Source organism: Molossus molossus, unplaced genomic scaffold (genome assembly GCF_014108415.1).
Source record: "Molossus molossus isolate mMolMol1 unplaced genomic scaffold, mMolMol1.p scaffold_m16_p_13, whole genome shotgun sequence".
Taxonomy (NCBI): domain Eukaryota; kingdom Metazoa; phylum Chordata; class Mammalia; order Chiroptera; family Molossidae; genus Molossus; species Molossus molossus.
This window is the reverse complement of record NW_023425348.1, coordinates 31,121,677-31,139,962: the sequence shown is the minus strand read 5'-3', so window position 1 is coordinate 31,139,962 and position 18,286 is coordinate 31,121,677. Positions and strand designations below refer to the sequence as shown.

Sequence of the window (18,286 nt, the reverse complement as noted above, 5' to 3'; positions counted from 1 at the left end):
CACATCATGATTGGGGATCAAGCCCGAAGCTCAAGCATATGCCCTGACCAGCAATCGAAGCAGTGACCCCTCCATGCTTTGGAAGACACTCAGCCATCTGAGCCACACCAGCCAGGGCAGGAGGCCACCTGTTACAGTGAAAGTTTCCACCCCGCTTCTCAATTAGGTCCCTTTTATGTAGATGAGATATCCAAATTGTGCAGTCCTGATTGGACTGGGTAGGTCTCAGTTATGTGTAGAAGAGGAACCCAGGGTTTCCCTGCAGTGGTTGACTCCGGCCGCATAAACAAGGCAGGCATAGGGCAGGAAGGAAGAGCTCAGTGTGAGACTCTTCCTGGCAAACTGACTATGTGAGGAGCCACCGTCAACAAACTAGGTTCTCGGTTCTAAAATGTGGGCCCTGGGTTGACCTTGGGGAGTCCATCTCACCAGATAAACTTCTTCTTCTCAGAGGTCACAACAAATGAATCTTTATTCTTGGAGTCCACAGTTGTATCTTCACAAGCAAGGAAACATGTCTCAGTAGTTTAAGATTATAGGTATCAACAATATGAATAATTAAAAATGGTAAGAATAGAATTTACACCTGAATTATTTGAAAAATCTCTGCTTCTTTAACTGTGTTATATACAATAAATATAGATGATAAGTTAATAAAGGAAATATTTTCCTACTTTATGGATCTTTAAAAAAAGCAATATACTATTGTTATATTGTGATTTATAATAAGAAGTATACATTTAGTCTTTGTCCCCTTTCTGGCACTGAGCTCCTAAAACTCCTGGAATTTCCTGAGTGATGAGAGCTGCAGAGGTGATTCTTGTTCTGTGATGGGAGCTGTTTGCCTGGAGAACCAACCACATGATTAGAGGGTTGTAACTTTCAGTCCCAATTCTGACCTCCAGGGACAGGAGAGGAGCTGGAGGTTGAATTATTCAACAGTGGCCAATGCTTTTAACAACCATGCCTATATAATGGAGGCTTCATAAAATCCCAAAGGACTGGGTTCGAAGAGCCTCAGGTTGGTGAACATGTGGAGATTCAGGGAGAGAGAGCCTAGAACTCAGTGTCCTATCCTCATACCTTGCCTTATGCATTTCTTCCCTCTGGCTGTTCCTGAGTTATATATACTATATATCCTTTTATAATAACCAAGTGATTTACTATGTAAAATGTTTCTCTGAGTTCTGTGAGCCACTTTGGCAAATTAATTGAACTCAGGGAGGAGGTCATGGGAACCTCCAGTTTTTATCTGGTAGGTGAGAAGCACAGGTAACAACCTGGGCTTCAGTTGGCTTCTGAAGTAGGGAAAGTGGCGGGACAGTCTTGTGGGAATGAACCCTTAACCTGTAGAATCTAAGTCTATCTCCAGGTATATAGGGTCAGTGTTGAGTTGAATTGTAGGACACCTAGTTGGTCTCCTGAAGAACTGATTATTTTTGGTATGGGGATAATCCCCATCCACTCATAGGAACCCAAAAAACAATGGTCACCCCACCCAAAATCTTCTTATAGTAGAAAGGTTGTGATCAGAACTGCTTGTCTAAGGCAATACATCTAAAAATTATATTTAATTTTTAGTATATTAAGAATGGAATTTAATCTTTAATCTGTACTTGATGAAAAAATTGCTCAAGTAATCCTGAGTTTTATTCCTAAAAGGATTAGCAAATTGGGATCTGGTAATGATTTTGAGGTGTTCTTCCAAAGACTCGGAATTGCTTCAGGCAGAGCACGGTATACCAAAAATTGGGTAAGTCTATACATAAGTACTTCAAGGTTATTTATGAATATATTTTAGCCAAACAAATCATTCAAAGCACTATGGGAATAGAGGAATTTGAAGCAGAGGGAGAAATCTCAATGTTTGAGATGGTGCTACTATTGGGGACATTTCCTGCATCTGGTATCTTGAGCCTTATAACTTGGACTTCCATGTACTCCCTTAAATATATTTTCTGTTTCATTTAGTGTTATTGCATTCACCTAGTTATTTCAACCAGAAATGTAGGAATTGTCTTTGACTCCTCTCTACTCATCGTCATTCAAAACTAATCTTGTATCAAAACCTGCAAATATTTTAATTTTTATCTGACTATGTCTCCAACCATTAACCACGAAAGTTATAATAACAAATGACATAATAAACAGTGAATAGATATACAAGTCATGGTTTTCTTTATTGTTGTTGCTGATAATAATGACAATTTTATAGTTTTTACTTTTATGAAAGAAACATAGGTATTTGGTTCATAAAATGTCACAAGTACTAGAAGAATTTATAATGAAAAATAGTGGTCCCTTATCCCACCTTCATGCCTGCCCACCGTTGATTCTGTTCAGCAGATTAAAATTCTTTCAAGTAATCAGTTTTATGTACTATCTATTTATTTCTTACTAGGGAAGATAGGCATTCAGTTTTCTTACATTGCTTTCTTCTCTCAACCCACAAATACTTAACTCTCACCACATTTTCTCAGTTTATAGTTGCACTATACTTGTTGATTAGGAAACCTTTATTTCTTCCTCCATGTATCCATAACTAATTTACCACAAACTCTTCATCTATTCAAACACATCAGGTGATCTGGCAGATTTCATTATCCCCCTTGGGGGCTCTTCTCTGGCTTCTCTGGTTCTATGGTGGTTCTCTCTGCCTGTGCTACAGCCCTTGCCTGTGAAATTTTCCTTCATGGAGAAATCTGAAAGTACATTCATTTATCTCCTATATTGTACCTTCTGTTTTCTGGATTTTGTTTCTTCCTTTTTCTTGTCTACTTTCTACCTCTTTTGGAGCACGTCCTTCAGGAACTTCTTGAAAAAGGTGTATGAAATCTAAAGAACTTGCATGTCTGAAAATGTTATTTATGCCACACACAATTCTTTCATAGTTTGGCTGGGCATAGAACTTTTGGTTGACTATCCTCTACCTTCAGAAGCCATTTGAACTCATGGCTTCATTGTTGTCTAGCCTTCAGGATTGCTGTTGAAATTTTGGGGTCATTTGATGCAAGTTGTTTTATCTCTGGAATTTTTTAAAGGAATATTACAGAATCTCATGTATTTTACTCAGTTGTCCTTGGTATACATTTATGGCTTGGTTATGCCATTTTCTCATCCACTGGGCTATACACAGAATGGGCCCTCTGGTCTGAGAACGTATGTCTTGCAGTTGGAGAAAATGTGTTTTCCTTGATTATTTCTTCCCTCTTTTCTCATTTTTGAACTACTATTAGTTTAGCATTTGAGGAACTTTTTTGATGTATTTTTGCTCTTTTGTTTCTATGTCTTTTTCTCTTTTTGAAATATTTTTCTCAACTCTGTCATTCATTATTTATTGAAAAAGTTTTTTTTTTATTAAGACAGGAGAGTTATCAAGAATGTCTGTTCTAGGAGCTTCATTTGGAGGCAACCAATACTGAGAATGTATAGGCCTTTTCCCTTGTACCAGTTGTTCTCCCCTAAAAGGAAGTCTTTCATCTCTTACTATTGGGGTAGGAAGTTAGGCAGGGTTAGATAGGGTAGTGATGAGGGTAGATTTTAATATTATCTACATTTCACCTTGGAGAAAACTGCAGCAAGAAAGGTTAATAACCTTTGGGTTACTAACCACCAAAAATTATTTGTAGTGAGTCCTAAGCCTGGATTCAAACTCTGACAGGCTGATTCCAGAGTCTCAGTCTTTTCAACACACCAGAGAAAAGGTGTTCTTTTATATCAATAAAAGATAAAAAGCAGCCAAAAAAAAAAAAAAATGGGTGAAAGGCATAAATCAACAATTCACTGATTGAAAAAATGTCTTTCTCTCTTGCCTTTTGCGTGTGTTCCTGGTTTCTTGTACCCATTCTATCATTCCTCTCTCTCCTTAGTGAGATTTTGGATCCACTCCCAAAACCCTCGCTGCTCAGACACTTAACTCTTCCTTCAGCTTACTACTTGGTACAGAATTGTCTGTTCAAGGGATTTCAGTCATTAAACAATTTGCAGCCTTACCCTGTATTATATTGCATAGTGCTTATTTTCCTCTACATATTCTGTCTTCTTAATTTTTTACTCAAATGCAACATAACTTTTCTTTGTTTCTGAAACATTTCCACATCTCCTGTTCTCTTAAAGGCATGACTGTTAGGCCTTTTTCAAGATACTTTTTTATAGTATCATTGATGTTACATACACACATTTTTTAATTAGTAAACGCCTGGGACAGGTTTTAATATTATATTAACCCTTTAGCTAGTGGCTTATTGAGGTACTTAAATATTTCAGTTTATTCATTACTGACCAAAATAGTCTCACTAATATTAATAGTAAATATGGCACTATGTATTTGATTATAAGCTATCTTACAAGAGGTATATTCTGTTCTTTGCTCTTTTTTTGTAGGAAATAAACAAATTCAGCAGCTATCCACTGTATCACAGTGTTTATGAAACATATGAATTGGTGGAAAAGTTTTATGATCCAACTTTTAAGTATCACCATGCTGTGGCCCAGGTTCGAGGAGGGATGGTATTTGAACTAGCCAATTCCAAAGTGCTCCCTTTTGACTGTCGAGATTATGCTGTAGTTTTAAGAAAGTATGCTGACAAAATCTACAATATTTCAATGAGACATCCACAAGAAATGAAAACATACAGTGTGTCATTTGGTATGCTACACTTCCTCTTTCAGTATTCCTTACCTGTATATTTCTGTTAATCTCTTAAATATGATGACCTACCTTAGGTCCACTTATTACTTATTGCTGTTCCATATGATCAAACATATTGCTTACATCTATAAATGTATTTTTTATTTCACTCTTGCTCATCTTGTAACATACAAAATATAAATGCCTTGTAAAATACAAAGGACAACAGCTTTCTTTATTGTTCCCTTTGCTTAAACAATAGAAAAATGCCATTAGGTACTAATTTCTCTTTCAGATTCACTATTTTCTGCAGTGAAGAACTTTACAGAAATTGCTTCAAAGTTCAGTGAGAGACTCCAAGACTTGGACAAAAACAAGTATGTTCTACAATATACAAGTTAGGTATATAATGGATATAATTAAGAAGAGATACAAATTGCCATCTATTTTGAAATAGCTTTACAAGATTTTTTGCTGCTCCTGTTTCTCCACTCTGACACATACAGGGCTGCCTATTTCTGACAGTCTGAGTGGCAAAGGCGCTGCTGAGAAATGCTGGTGCCACCTTTACTACCCACTCATTAAGTACAAAATCCCCCCTTAACACTGAAGAGCCTCCACTGTGTGACCAAAGCCTTCTCCAGCTTTGTCTCCTGCTCTTCCTGTGTCTGTCCATCTTACTTCAACCAAAATCTCTTATTCCTGAACACACCTTCTTTCTCCCTCTTCTTAATGTCATTGCCTCCACAAAGAGTTCTTTTTGTTCACTTCTGCCTGGGAAAATTCTATTTATCTGGAATAACAAATATTGTAAAGCCATTATTTTAGGATTAATCCCGTATGAAGTCACAAAAATAAAATGTAATTTGAACAGATTTTTAAGATGGGAGAAAAATAATGTGAGAATGTTAAGGAAATTTTTGTTTTGTTTTGTTTTTGTTACTCCTCATCCGGGGATATTTTTCCACTGATTTTTAAGTAAAGTGGAAGGGAGGGAGGGAGGGGGGGAGAGAGAGAGAGAGAAAGAAACATTGATGTGGGAGAGACACATCGATTGGTTACTTCCCACACGACACCAACCAGGGCCAGGATTGAACCTGCAATTCAGGTACATGCCCTAGACCAGGAATTGAACCTTCAACCCTTCTGTTCATGGGCCAACACTCTAACTGCTGAGCCAAACTGACAAGGACAAGGAATTTTTTTATGTAGAATTTTGAGGGTGAACATCTACTTTATATTAAACATATGATAATACAAATATCAAATCCTTGGGGATTTATGTAAGAACACACAGAAAAAGCAGACGGTCTACAAATAAGCTAGTGATATATATGAGGGTGTATTTGTAATGAAAGATACATAAAAAATCAATGGGGAAAGAAAGACATATTCAAAAATAATGCTGTATAAGCTTTTTTAGCAACTGATAAAAAAGTGAACTCATTTCACATTGTATGCAGACCTAAGCAACAGGTGTGGAAGATTTCTTTACTAAAAATAGAAATTTCTTGGAATTGAAATCCAAGTTTAGAAGCAACGAGGAAATGACAATGCAGTCAGATTTGAGAACATTGCAGTGGTTGATAATATGAAAATGCATTATCAATAACAAAAATAAAAGAGTGGGAAACCTCTTGGTAGTCCCCAAGGGACAGCCTGTCTCCTCACTAGTGCCCTAGTGCTGAGCGGACCGGGGGCAAGAGCTCTCATTGTCCTCACTAAGACTTCTTTCCAAAAAAAAATGCCTGGAAAACCTCATTTTCAGCAAATTTGGAAAGGGGGTAATATAGACATTATAAAAAGAATATTTTGGAAAATTAGTAAGAAAATCCCAAAGATCAAAGTTGGAAATACTGGCAATGGACAAGATAAAAAATTCTAAAAGAGGATACCACCTGTACAGCAACAGGTATAAAAAATATTCAAATTCATTGAGAATTCAAATACAAATGAAAATATTGTTATACTATTTGCATATCAAATTAATAACTATTTAAAATATGGTTGTATCCATTGCTACAGGCTATTCACTGAAGCATTGTGAGTTGTTTAACCTTTTGAAAAATATAAATGCAGCCCGGCCGGTGTGGCTCAGTGGTTGAACGTTGACGCATGCACCAAGAGGTTGCCAATCGATGTTCTCTCTTATTGATGTTTCCGTCTCTCTCCCTTCTTCTTTCTCTAAAATCAATAAAGAAAATGAAAAATATAAATATGTATTGCTAAAGTTTTAATAGCCATCACATAGTTCTTACAATTTGCTATAGTATTTCTGTTTCTTGAATCTTTTCTTAAGGAAAAGTCGCAAGTTTGAAAGAAAACAAAAGGCTTCTCAAAAACAAAAAAAAAGAATTATAATACCAAATAATTAAAACTAATCTTAATGCCTAAGACAAAAGAAATTACTAAAAAATGATGTAGATGTCCACCAATTTAAACATTTTGCAAGCATTAAAATTGATGATTATAAAGGAAATAAGATATTTATAATAAAATGTGAAGTAAACAAAAATGATATAAAATTTTAAATATAGTTGATTTCATTTTTATTGAACAAACATGGAGAAAAAGTAAAACAATTTGTGCGATAATTGTGTTATCCTGGGCTGATTATGGAGATTTTTTGTCTTATAATTTATAATCCTTTCCAATTTTTTTATGTGTAAAAAAAAAAATTAACAATGAAAAATAAATTTTGAAAAGATCCCAAACACCATATATTTTATGAAGCTGAATTTCTATTCTTAAAATGATATTTTCTCCCCCTGGCAACCTAGCTATGGCTCCAGTTATGGCTTTCTAGAATACTCAGCTTTCACTTCCTTATGCATTTCTGTATTTGTTTTATTTGCTATAAATGATACTTAAGGTACAGTTTGTGTCTGTGTTACTATGTTTACAAATTCTGAACATCCAGAGCAGTGCAGTGCATCTCATAATAATAAATGCTGGCTAAACAAAACTGAACTGGATGTAGAATTTCTCAGCTAAAACTGAAATCTGAGGAGGAGGCACTTCTTTACTTCTGCTGGTCTTGAATCAAGGGACCCATCAAAGGATACAGTGTTGACTTCATGGTACCTTCCTGCTCACACCTTCCTGTATTCAGCCTAAAGAGCTTAGTTCTCCAGTCTCCCTAGGGAGGCCAGTATGCTTCGGGAGTGAAAGATCCCATGTACATAACTCTGATGCTCTGAGTATTACTTCCCGGGGTTATGTCAAATTGCATTTCTCTGTGTACAGAATGTTTGATGATTTTCAGTGTTAGCCTCAAGATGAGAGAGGGAGAGGGGGAGAGAGAGAGAGAGAGAATATGTGTGTGTGTGTTGAAATTACTTCCTTGAGTAAATTAATAGGATACCTAAGATGAAAACAGTCTTACCTGTGTTTAAATACCTGGGTTTATTAATTAATTATTATTTCAATATAAATAAAAGGTATTGTCATTCTTTTATTGGCACACATAATCTGTGATTTTATAACCCTCACCAAAATAGTATTTTATAAAATTTTAAAATATAACTACATTATTGTTTTTAATGTGACAGTATAGGAATTTAAAATATATTAGCATTGTTTAGTTTCATTCTAATTTTTTTTTTTTTTTTTTGGTTTTCTAGGTAGTGCACACATTTTCATGATGTTATAACTGTATTCATTTCCTTTTTAGCCCAATGTTATTAAGAATTATGAATGATCAACTGATGTTTCTGGAACGAGCATTTATTGACCCTTTAGGGTTACCAGACAGGCCTTTCTATAGGTAAGGGGGAAAATAACTCATTATAATAGCATTTCTGTTCTTTGCACTGCAGAAAAAAATATATATAATTGATTTACTTCAAGCAAATAGAAAATGTTAAAATACATATAGTATTTGATATGTTTCTTCTTCTTATAATATAATATGATCACTATGTATCTTTCTTGTCAGTATCTTGTTTTTGATTATAAAAGGGTATATGTTCATTGTAAGAAATCTAGAAGATCCAGAAAGTCACAAGGAGAATATAAAAATCTCCCCAATTCCATCAGTCACATATAAAATCATGTTTATGTTTTAATGTATATAATTTTATCCCTTCCCTCATTTTAAATAGATTTGTGTTCATGTATACACATAAGACACAATGAATATATACAGGTGTGCTCATAACTGTAAACCTAATTTTGCCCACGCTGTATTTATACATAAATATATACAATATATTATAATTTACTCACTCTCTTAATGTTGACAATTAAATTATTTTTTAAAATTTTTACAGATGTAATTATTTCTGTCCCCAAATTAATCATTGACCATCAGAAATGATCTCATCTTTCTGTTTAGAGATTATCAAAGGATTAGAATTGGAAGTAAGGGCATTACCCAAACAGGGTGACGGGTTTACCAGTGGTGCCATGATTGTGCCTCTTTTCTTCTTTTTCACTCTGGGACTTGTTCTTCCTTCTCAGGGCTGTTACAGAAGTGGACATAACTGTCCATAAAGCTTCACCTTCTGCCTGAGTTAGATTGAAGACTGCAGAATTGTTTTTAATTGATTGTTCATGCTTTAAGCTAGGCATTCTAACATGTTTGCATGGCTTCTTTTGTAAAGAGAAAGAAAAACAAAATAGTGAGTTGGCTAGTCACAAATAAGACTTTAATAATCAGAATTCTTCTGCTATAATTCAGGGGACAGAGTGATATAGTGTGAAGTCAGTAGTTATTTGCAATATGCCTTGAGACAGATCACTTAATCACCTAATCTCCCAGGCCTCAGTTTCCTCTTCTTTGAAGTACTAATATTAACTTTTTAGAGTTTATTTTTAAGGATTAAAAAGATTATAGGTAAATTCTGTCAAGCATGGTCCATAGTAGGTGACAAGCTATTTTTGTTATCATTGTTATTTTTGTTGTTCAGAACCACTTTAAGTCATCTGTTTAAAGTCAAAATATAACTAATTAATACATATTTCATAGACTAGTCCTTGGAGGTGATTGAACTTGGAAGCTGAGTTGAGAAGTGGCTTATTGAAACCATAAAATTAGAACGACATGATCCAGGGATTGTAGCATGCTCCTGTTTTTCTCTTGTATTGAGCAACTAAGAGACAGCAAACTCTTTTTTATCAACAGGCATGTCATCTCTGCACCAAGCAGCCACAACAAGTACGAGGGGGAGTCCTTCCCAGGAATTTTTGATGCTCTGTTTGATATTGAAAGCAAAGTGGATCCCCACAAGGCCTGGCGAGAAGTGAGGAGGCAGATCTCTGTCGCAGCCTTCACGGTGCAGGCTGCAGCGGGGACCCTGAGAGACGTGGCCTGAGCGCTTCTGTTGAGAACCCACATTCAGCTGGTATGTTCATCGCTCAGAAAAACCATCAGGGGTGTATTGACAAGCAAAACACTGGAGCTGTGTGCATCTTAGTATTTTTGTCTTCTCCCTATGGATCAAAAAGGAGAGATAGATGATTTTTATTCTATAATTGCAAAAGGTTATTCCGAAGTCGGGCTATGTGTTATAATTAAGGACAACAGCCTAATACATTAAAACGCTTATGTGGCATTATCAGGGAATCAAGTCTAATTCAGCATTTCCAAACCTACTCCTGGCATTGGGCATGGAGAAAACATCCGTTTGTAAGAGCACAAGAGGAAATCTGTAGCACTGCTCTAAGCCAAAGGCCTCAAGCCTTGCCTGGCTCCTGAGGCTGAGAGGTGCTATCTTATCACACTCATTAGACAATATGTACAGTGAAAAACAATACAGAAAATAACAATAGTAAACCCCCAACCCCAATAACCAGACAAAGAAAAGGATCACTACCAGGACCCTTGGTCCCTCACCCTTGCACTGTCGACCTGTGGCCTTCTCTTCTGCCAGAGATACTCACTTTCTTTAATTTTATGCTGCTCTTTCCTATTATTTATAATTTTACCACATATGGCTAGATCCCTTATGTGTTTTTGGCTTTGTGCATTTTTTGAATTATTTGTAATACATTACATTATATATACCATGTGCACTATTCTAGGACTTGATTTTTCACTAACCTTTGAAGGTCGATCCATGCATTATTATGGCTGTGGTTGGATAAATTTCACTGACATAGGCATTCTGTTGCATGAATATAACACTTATGAGTCAAGGTCAAGTCAAGACAGAGAAACCATGAAGACACACAAATAGGAAAAGTTAATATAAAGAATGATTGAGCCCTGGCCGGTTTGGCTCAGCGGTTAGAGCATCAGCCTGCAGTTTCGGTTCCCGCTAAGGGCGCGTACCTCGGTTGCAGTTTGTCCCCGGCCCTGGTTGGTCGTGTGGGTGGCAGCCACTCGATGTGTCCCTTTCACATCGATGTTTCTCTCTCTCTCTTTTTCTCTCTCTCCCTCTTACTCTATCTGAACAAAAAGTGGAAAAATGTCCTTGGGTGAGGATAAAAAAAAAAAAAAAAAGAATGATTGATTGTAACAGCATTGCAGCAACGAGGTGCTTCTACTGAAAGTCAAAGAGAACTCTAGAGAATACAATAGCAGATACCGGGAATGCTCACTGTCCTTAGGTCTGAGATGAGCAGCCGATGAACAGTCTTCCCACCCCATGGGCCTCACTGCACAGCAGAGAAGCAGCTGTGGTGCTGCACATCTACATCCCAAAATCCCCCAGAAACTTGACTCTAGACCTCTGTGGGAAGCTCTTTATAGAAAAGTGTCTTGCCAAAGGTACCTGACTACAAAACTGGTCAAAAAAGCTCCTGCTGCTGGTTTTGCTGGCCACCTTGAACTGCAAGAACCAGGTAGATGTTATAGCAGCAGCCCGTGCTCCAGGATGGGTGCGCTGATGAAGCTACGTCCACTTCAGGGGCCAGATGCTGGAGAAGGCATTGCATGCAAGAGCTGCCTGCCAAGGAGCACAGGAGAACTGGGAAGGAAAACCCCTCCTTTCAATGTCTCTCCAGTGCCTTCTACTCACAAAGTTTAACATCATGCCTCTTGGCAAGGAAAACATGTTTAAAGGGTTCAGATCTATTTACAAAGAGCAGGCAATGAGGAGTAAGTTTGGAAGTACTGTAGTAAGTTGGATAATTGGCCCATAACAAAATGCATTTGTTAATTTTTCTGCTGGTGGGCATTTGGAATGTTCTCTGTATTTTGCTCTGTCAATACATTTATAATAAGTATCAACTAGGAATCTTATATATAAATAAAAATAAGTGACTATATATCAAAGCTACTTTCCTATCTCAGGGATAGTACTATGTATCTCCATCTTTTGCTGTATATAGTTTATTAATTTTTAGAAAGAGAGGAAGGGAGAAGGAGAGAGAGAGAGAAACATCAATGTGAGAGCACAACATCATCAGCTGCCTCCTGCATGCCACCTACTGGGGATCAAGCTGGAAACCTGGGCATGTGCCTTTGAGAATCGAACTGCAACCTTCTGGTTCACAGAGCCACAACTTACCGACCGGCCAGAGCTAAATCTCCATCTTCTTATATGGGATTTATTAATCCACAAGTTTAATGCCCCATCCTCATGTGATAGGAAAGTTTATAAAACATACAATGCTTTGAAAACTGGAAAGGTTATAAAGATCAATAGAGGTAGAATTTTGCCCCAGCTTGTTTGGCTCAGTGGTTGGAGCATCAACCTGCGGACTAGAGAGTCCCAGGTTCACTTCCCACTAAGGGTATGTACCTTGGTTGCAGTTGGTCTCTGGCCCCAGTTGGGGTCGTGTAGGTGGCAGCCAGTTGAAGTGTCTCTCTCACATTAATGTTTCTCTCTCTCTTCCTCCCTCTCTCCCTCTTGCTCTATCTGAAGATAAATGTAAAAATGTCCTCGGGTGAGGATTAAAAAAAAATAAAATAAAATAAAATAAAGATTAATAGAGGTGGACTTTCATCTCTGGTTATTAGGGCCCGTCACCAAGATTTCTCATTTCAATTCAGACAATGTCCACATTTACTTGAGTAAGTCAGATCCTCTGGGTTTTCAATAAATGGTTTGAGGCTATTTGTAAAGAAGTCAAAGTCAAAAGCCAAATAGTGAAGTTTCAAATAATTAAACTCATTTATATTTATTCCAAAATATATTTTTTCAAATTTATATTTTAATCAGATAATTTAGATTTAATTTATATTCAATCTAAAATATATTTAAATGCCAAAATTAATTTCAGATATAATAAACCATTACATGTGAACCATAAAGTCAGAAGAAAATGGGGGTGTGGTTTAATAAGTCTAGGTGAGCTGCTAAACCTAAAAATTTGAAAAATCACAAAGTGAATGAAAACAGCATACTTGGAAACATATTTGCAATGAATATAACCATAACTAATTTAAAGACACTTCAAATAAAAAAAATTAATGTTAATAATTAATTTCCATCTCCCTCCCCTAAGGGTGACTGTGTGTGTGTTCAAGTTAAGAGAAAAATATGAAAGGCATAATGACATAAAGCCAAGCCACAAAGAAATATAGATTTCAAATGCATACTGTTAAGATTTCTACCCTTCTTGAAATTCAGCCACAACCTTAAGATAGGCTTAAATCTATTACCAGGAGAAGCAAAAAAATAAAAAATAAAAGTAGTAGTAGGAGGGCAATATGATGGCAAGCTTAGATGCAGAGTTAAAAGGATTACTGAACAAGAGTAAATTAGGGCAGTGGTTCTCAACCTTCCAAATGCCACGACCCTTTAATACAGTTTCTCATGTTTTGGTGCCCTACAACCATAAAATGTATTTTTGTTGCTATTTCTTAACTGTAATTCTGCTACTGTTATGTCTTAGGCGACCCCTGTGAGAGGGTCATTCAATCCCCAAAGGGGTCGTGATCCACAGGTTGAGAACCACTGAATTAGGGGGACATGAAGATCAGGTCACAGAAAGGGTTAATCTCTACAACGTATTGACCCAGAGTTGAAAGCACCCCTATACCAAGTAGACACTGCTCAGCCTGACACATTTCATCAAAAATGTGTTGATTCCTTCTTCTTTATCATAGTTTCAGGAGGTTTAGACAATGCTTCAGGAAAGTTCATTAGCCAACTCCAAACTTTTGATCTGTGAATTCATTGTGCTCTGCTACTTGGGCATTTTTCTAAGCCACTACAACTAATTTATGCTTCAGAGTACTGATTCAATGATCCACAATGGTTGCAGTTTCATACCCATAATTCAGTTCCCATAGACAGTGCTGCTGTTGAGTAGTAAATTTATCTTCAAAATCAATCAAACTTTTCTTGTTTTGTGAAATGTTTTTAACTTTAAAAAGCTCACAAACAGAAAAAAGTGGTTCTTTAAAATAAAACATACATACCAAGTGCTTATAAACCACTTCAACCTAAAGGACAGGTTTCTGACAGGACTCACAGTATTTTTTGTTTTGTTTTGTTTTTTAATCCTCACCTGAGGATATTTTTACATTTATCTTCAGACAGAGTGGGAGAGAGAGAGAGAAACATCGATGTGAGAGAGACACATCGATTGGTTGCCACCTGCACAACCACAACTGGGGCCAGGGACGAACTGCAACCGAGGTACGTGCCCTTGGCCAGAATCGAACCCGGGACTCTTTGGTCCACAGGCCGATGCTCTAACTGCTGAGCCAAATTGTCCAGGGCTCAGGTTTTATTTATATCAGAAAATATTTATTTTTAATTGCCTTATAAGAAAAACATTCTCCACTATAAAAAAAGATTTATAATCAAATAATACAGGTGGAGCATAGAGGATTTTTAGGGCAATGAAACTATTCTGTATGATACTATTATGATGATTACATTTTATTGTTAATTGTCTAAATTAAGAGAATGTACATCATTGAGAGTGAACCCTAATGTAAACTCCGAGTTTACCTATGGGACTCTGGGATTAAAAAAAAAAAAAAAAAAAAAATGTGTCATTGTAGGTTTCATCAGTTGTAACAAATATACCATTCTAATGGGAAATATTGATAATGGGGGAAGCTATACATGTGTAGGGCAGGGAATACATGGAAATTTCTTGTATCTTCTCTTCAATTTTGCTGTGTACATAAAACTATTCTAAAAAGTTTATTTGAAAAAAAAAACATGCAAAAGATCTATTGTAGTTAATATAGCTTAGGTTTATAATGAAGTGTCACTGAAAGGCATACATAAAGTCACTTTATGTGGGCATAAAAATGTAAGATCAAATAATAGCATTAGAAAAACTTCTACCACCAGCAGCCATTTGTTTTTTTGTTTGTTTGTTTGTTTTTGGTGGTATGTGCCCCTAGCGGGAACCGAACCCAGGACTCTCTGGTCTGCAGGCCGATGCTCAACCACTGAGCCAAACTGGCCAGGGCTGTTATTGTTTTCTTAAATTAAGTGGTTACGCAAATCGAATCAAAAGATTTAACTCCTGTTTACACCAACCATAACCTAATCTCTGGTTAAGAGTGTAGTACAAGTCTTTGGAAATTCTACAAAAGGATTTATGAATTAAATTCAGTCCAGAAAATAAAGATCTTCACTGGTTGTCAACCACCAGTGAATGGTGTCCTATAAAGCAACCAGCCTGGTCAACTTGGACAACGTTTCCTCTAACACTATCATCATAAGACCATTTATATTGACCATCCGTTGGAATTTAGAGTATATGGGTTTCTACCTACCCTCACTTCCTAAGACCATTTAGAATTGTTATGTCAGCTAAGGATTTGAAAATAAAGTGTCTCCATGTAGATGGGTGGTTTGTCTAATTTTGTCTTGTCTTATTGGGTAGTCACATGCAGACACTGAGAACCTGAAATGTGAGTGGTCTGACCTGGGCTGTGTTGTCAGGGTAAAATGCATGTGCAATGTAAAAAATCTGGTAAAAAAAATAAGAATGCAAAATATCTTATTAATATGTTTATAGTAATTATATGTTGACATGATAATGTTTTAGATGTAGTAGGTTAAGTATATTATTAAAATTTATTTTAAATGTTTTTAACTACTTTTTATTATGTGGACACTAGAAAATTTAAAAATACAGATGGGGGTCAGAGTATATTTCTGTAAAACATATTTACTAGTTAACAATTTTAATGAATTAAGCATTAATTTGTATTTTATTAAATCTTGTCATTAAATAGGGCATAATTGTTTTGTATTTGTCTATGTTCCTTATTATGTAATAAGTTTCCTTGGGAAGAGGGCTCAGCTTTCTTGTTTGGTTCACCCCAGACACCTGAAACTGCAAACAAGTGTTTCATATAATTTGGATGATTGTGTTGAATCAATTGGGAACCCAGGTAGTGGAATGCAGTTCTTCGTATATCTTTAAAATCTTTAGTTTGTAGATAGACAGATGTAAAAAACACTACTTCAAATTTATTGATCCATAGCTCATAGTTACATGTTAATCAAAATATCTGACCAAAAAAAAAAAAAAAAAGAGAGAGAGAAAGAGAAAAGATTATGTTTTCATCTTGGAAACACAAATAGGGCATCCTTAGTTTACTTTAGAAGAGATCACTGAATTTATTTTATTTTTTAAGGTATAATTTATTACATGGTTCTGAATCTTATTATAATTTGTTGTTTTGAGACTTTAAAAATATGAAAGGGAGCTAGATCTGTAAGAATCTAAAGAAAAATAAAATCAGTCTAGGCATTTAAGACGGGGGGTGTAATGCAAGGACTTGGTTTTACTGGTGAAGAAAGAGCTAAGAAGCCAAACAAGAGACCATGAACCAACCAGACATTAGCATCAATAGGAGCCACTGCCACCCTCAACCATGGAATAGGGAGACTGAGATACTACTAAACTCAAAGCCAAAATCATGGAGGGGGGCAGGAACCATGAAGGAGATGGTGCCCCAGGTAGACCGGGAGTGGAGAAATACAGTGACTTCTCCCTTCCTCTTACCTTCTAACATCCTTCCAGTGTCTGCTAGAAGCCAGTCTGTGTAAACACTCAGGGATCTTGGTCTGCAGTGCCAGGCTACCTGTGACCCAGAGAAAAGGAGGTGAGGAAAGAGGCTGAGCACAGGAGTCCCAGCCTGGCACAGTCCACCCATTTTGGCACACAGTACTTATTCTCCTATGTAGTTCTCATACAATTCCATGGATTAAAGGAAAAACAATGGTGGAAATTATTTTTTTTAATTTAGTAACATTAAGGATGCATCCAAACAAAAATTTTGAGATGCAATTAAAGTTATGCTTACAGGAAAATTTGTAGCATTAAAGGGATATATTATTTTTTTAAAAAAAGAAAAGCTTATCTCAAGGAGGTAGATAAAGAAAAGCAAATCCATGCCAAATAAATTAGGAATATACAATAATAACTACAGAATATACTAAATATTCTGTAGATATTACAGTAGATAATATCAACAGCATCAAATATTGACTCTTTGAATATATCAATTAAATGGATAAACCCCTGGCAAGACTTATTCAGGAAAAAAAGGGGGAGGGTGTTCAAATCAAGGATATAAGATCAAGAATAGAAAGTCAAACATGCACATTAATAAGACATTAATGAGACAATAAAATGATTTTATAAACAATTTTATGCCTATGCATTTGACAATTTATGATATGAACACATTCCTTGAAAAACATTTTTCAAAACTATCACTAGGATGGGTTTCATAAGTACCTCCGAAATATTTTAAGTTGGGTCCCTGGTGTGCTAGTGAGCAGTACTTGCATCGCAGACGTATTAGGAAGTGTGCTAGGATAACTGTGCTCTGCAGGTGCCATAAAATACTTTCCCGAGTTCATCTGAAATCCAGTCCTGACAGAGCTTAGACATGCTGCATTCAGGCTCTTGCTATCCAGCATACTGAGAATGCCAGGTTGACAACTGGCGTTAGGGTCTGGGTTTGTTCTAAATCTTCCAGTCAACAGTGGTTCACATGAGCTGAAAAGCAGAAGACCAGGCATGCCTGATGTGGGCGGTTTTTCCTATGTGTTCACATCTAGTTCTAGCTGCCCAGGGAGTCCTGAAAGCAGTTCTCCAAGTGTTCTTCAGCAAGAAACACCAACCCTTCCCTGCAACCACACTGATATCAACTGGAATTCATCAGTGGTTGCTAGTTACAAAATCAGGCGACTCCACTCAGGCTGTGGAGGTGCCAGAATGTGGGGGAGCCTGGTGCCAGGCATGTTAACATTTGTTACGGCGCAGGTAGCTGCCCTGGGTTCTCACAGCATCCCCCACCTGTCCCCGCCCTGTCACGTGAGGTGAAATGAAGGTCTGTTTTTACCAATCCTGTGCAAACTGATCTTCCACGGGAATCTCTAGGCATTACAGAGCACTCGTGTTCTTTTGAAAATATCATTTGGTCCATCTGTTTCTTATTTCCAAAGTGTCTGATATTTGAGATATTAGTATTTATTTAGCCTAGGGAACACTCATTCTTTGACATTCTAGTTTTAGATTTTCACTTTTTAAATTTTTAGCAAGGTTATACTATCTTTATATGTTGTTGAAGTTACTATGTTACCTAACAAAACTTAGTCATGATGGCTTAGTTACTATATGTATTACTTGAGGTAGGAATGAGATTGCAAGGCCTGGGTTATAGGACCTTAAAATGCTGCATGTCACAACTCCAGGAAATAATAGTGCAAGTGAATGTTGGAAAGTCCCTGTAAGGAACAGCACCATGTAACAGCACTACAGGGGGCATCCTGTTTA

General features: G+C 36.6%; 1 protein-coding gene across 2 annotated transcripts in view; it reads left to right on the top strand.

The window, feature by feature from the left end:
- The window catches only part of FOLH1B (folate hydrolase 1B), a 59,694-nt gene extending 48,787 nt beyond the window's left edge, over positions 1–10,907 (top strand). For both annotated transcript variants that reach the window (XM_036257860.1, XM_036257861.1), the window contains 5 exons: positions 1,663–1,753; positions 4,384–4,648; positions 4,926–5,007; positions 8,304–8,396; positions 9,756–10,907. In XM_036257860.1, coding sequence (XP_036113753.1) covers positions 1,663–1,753; positions 4,384–4,648; positions 4,926–5,007; positions 8,304–8,396; positions 9,756–9,945 — 721 coding nt within the window. In that variant the 3' untranslated portion in view covers positions 9,946–10,907. The remainder of the gene's footprint in view (positions 1–1,662; positions 1,754–4,383; positions 4,649–4,925; positions 5,008–8,303; positions 8,397–9,755) is intronic.
- The last annotated feature ends 7,379 nt before the right edge of the window (positions 10,908–18,286 follow it).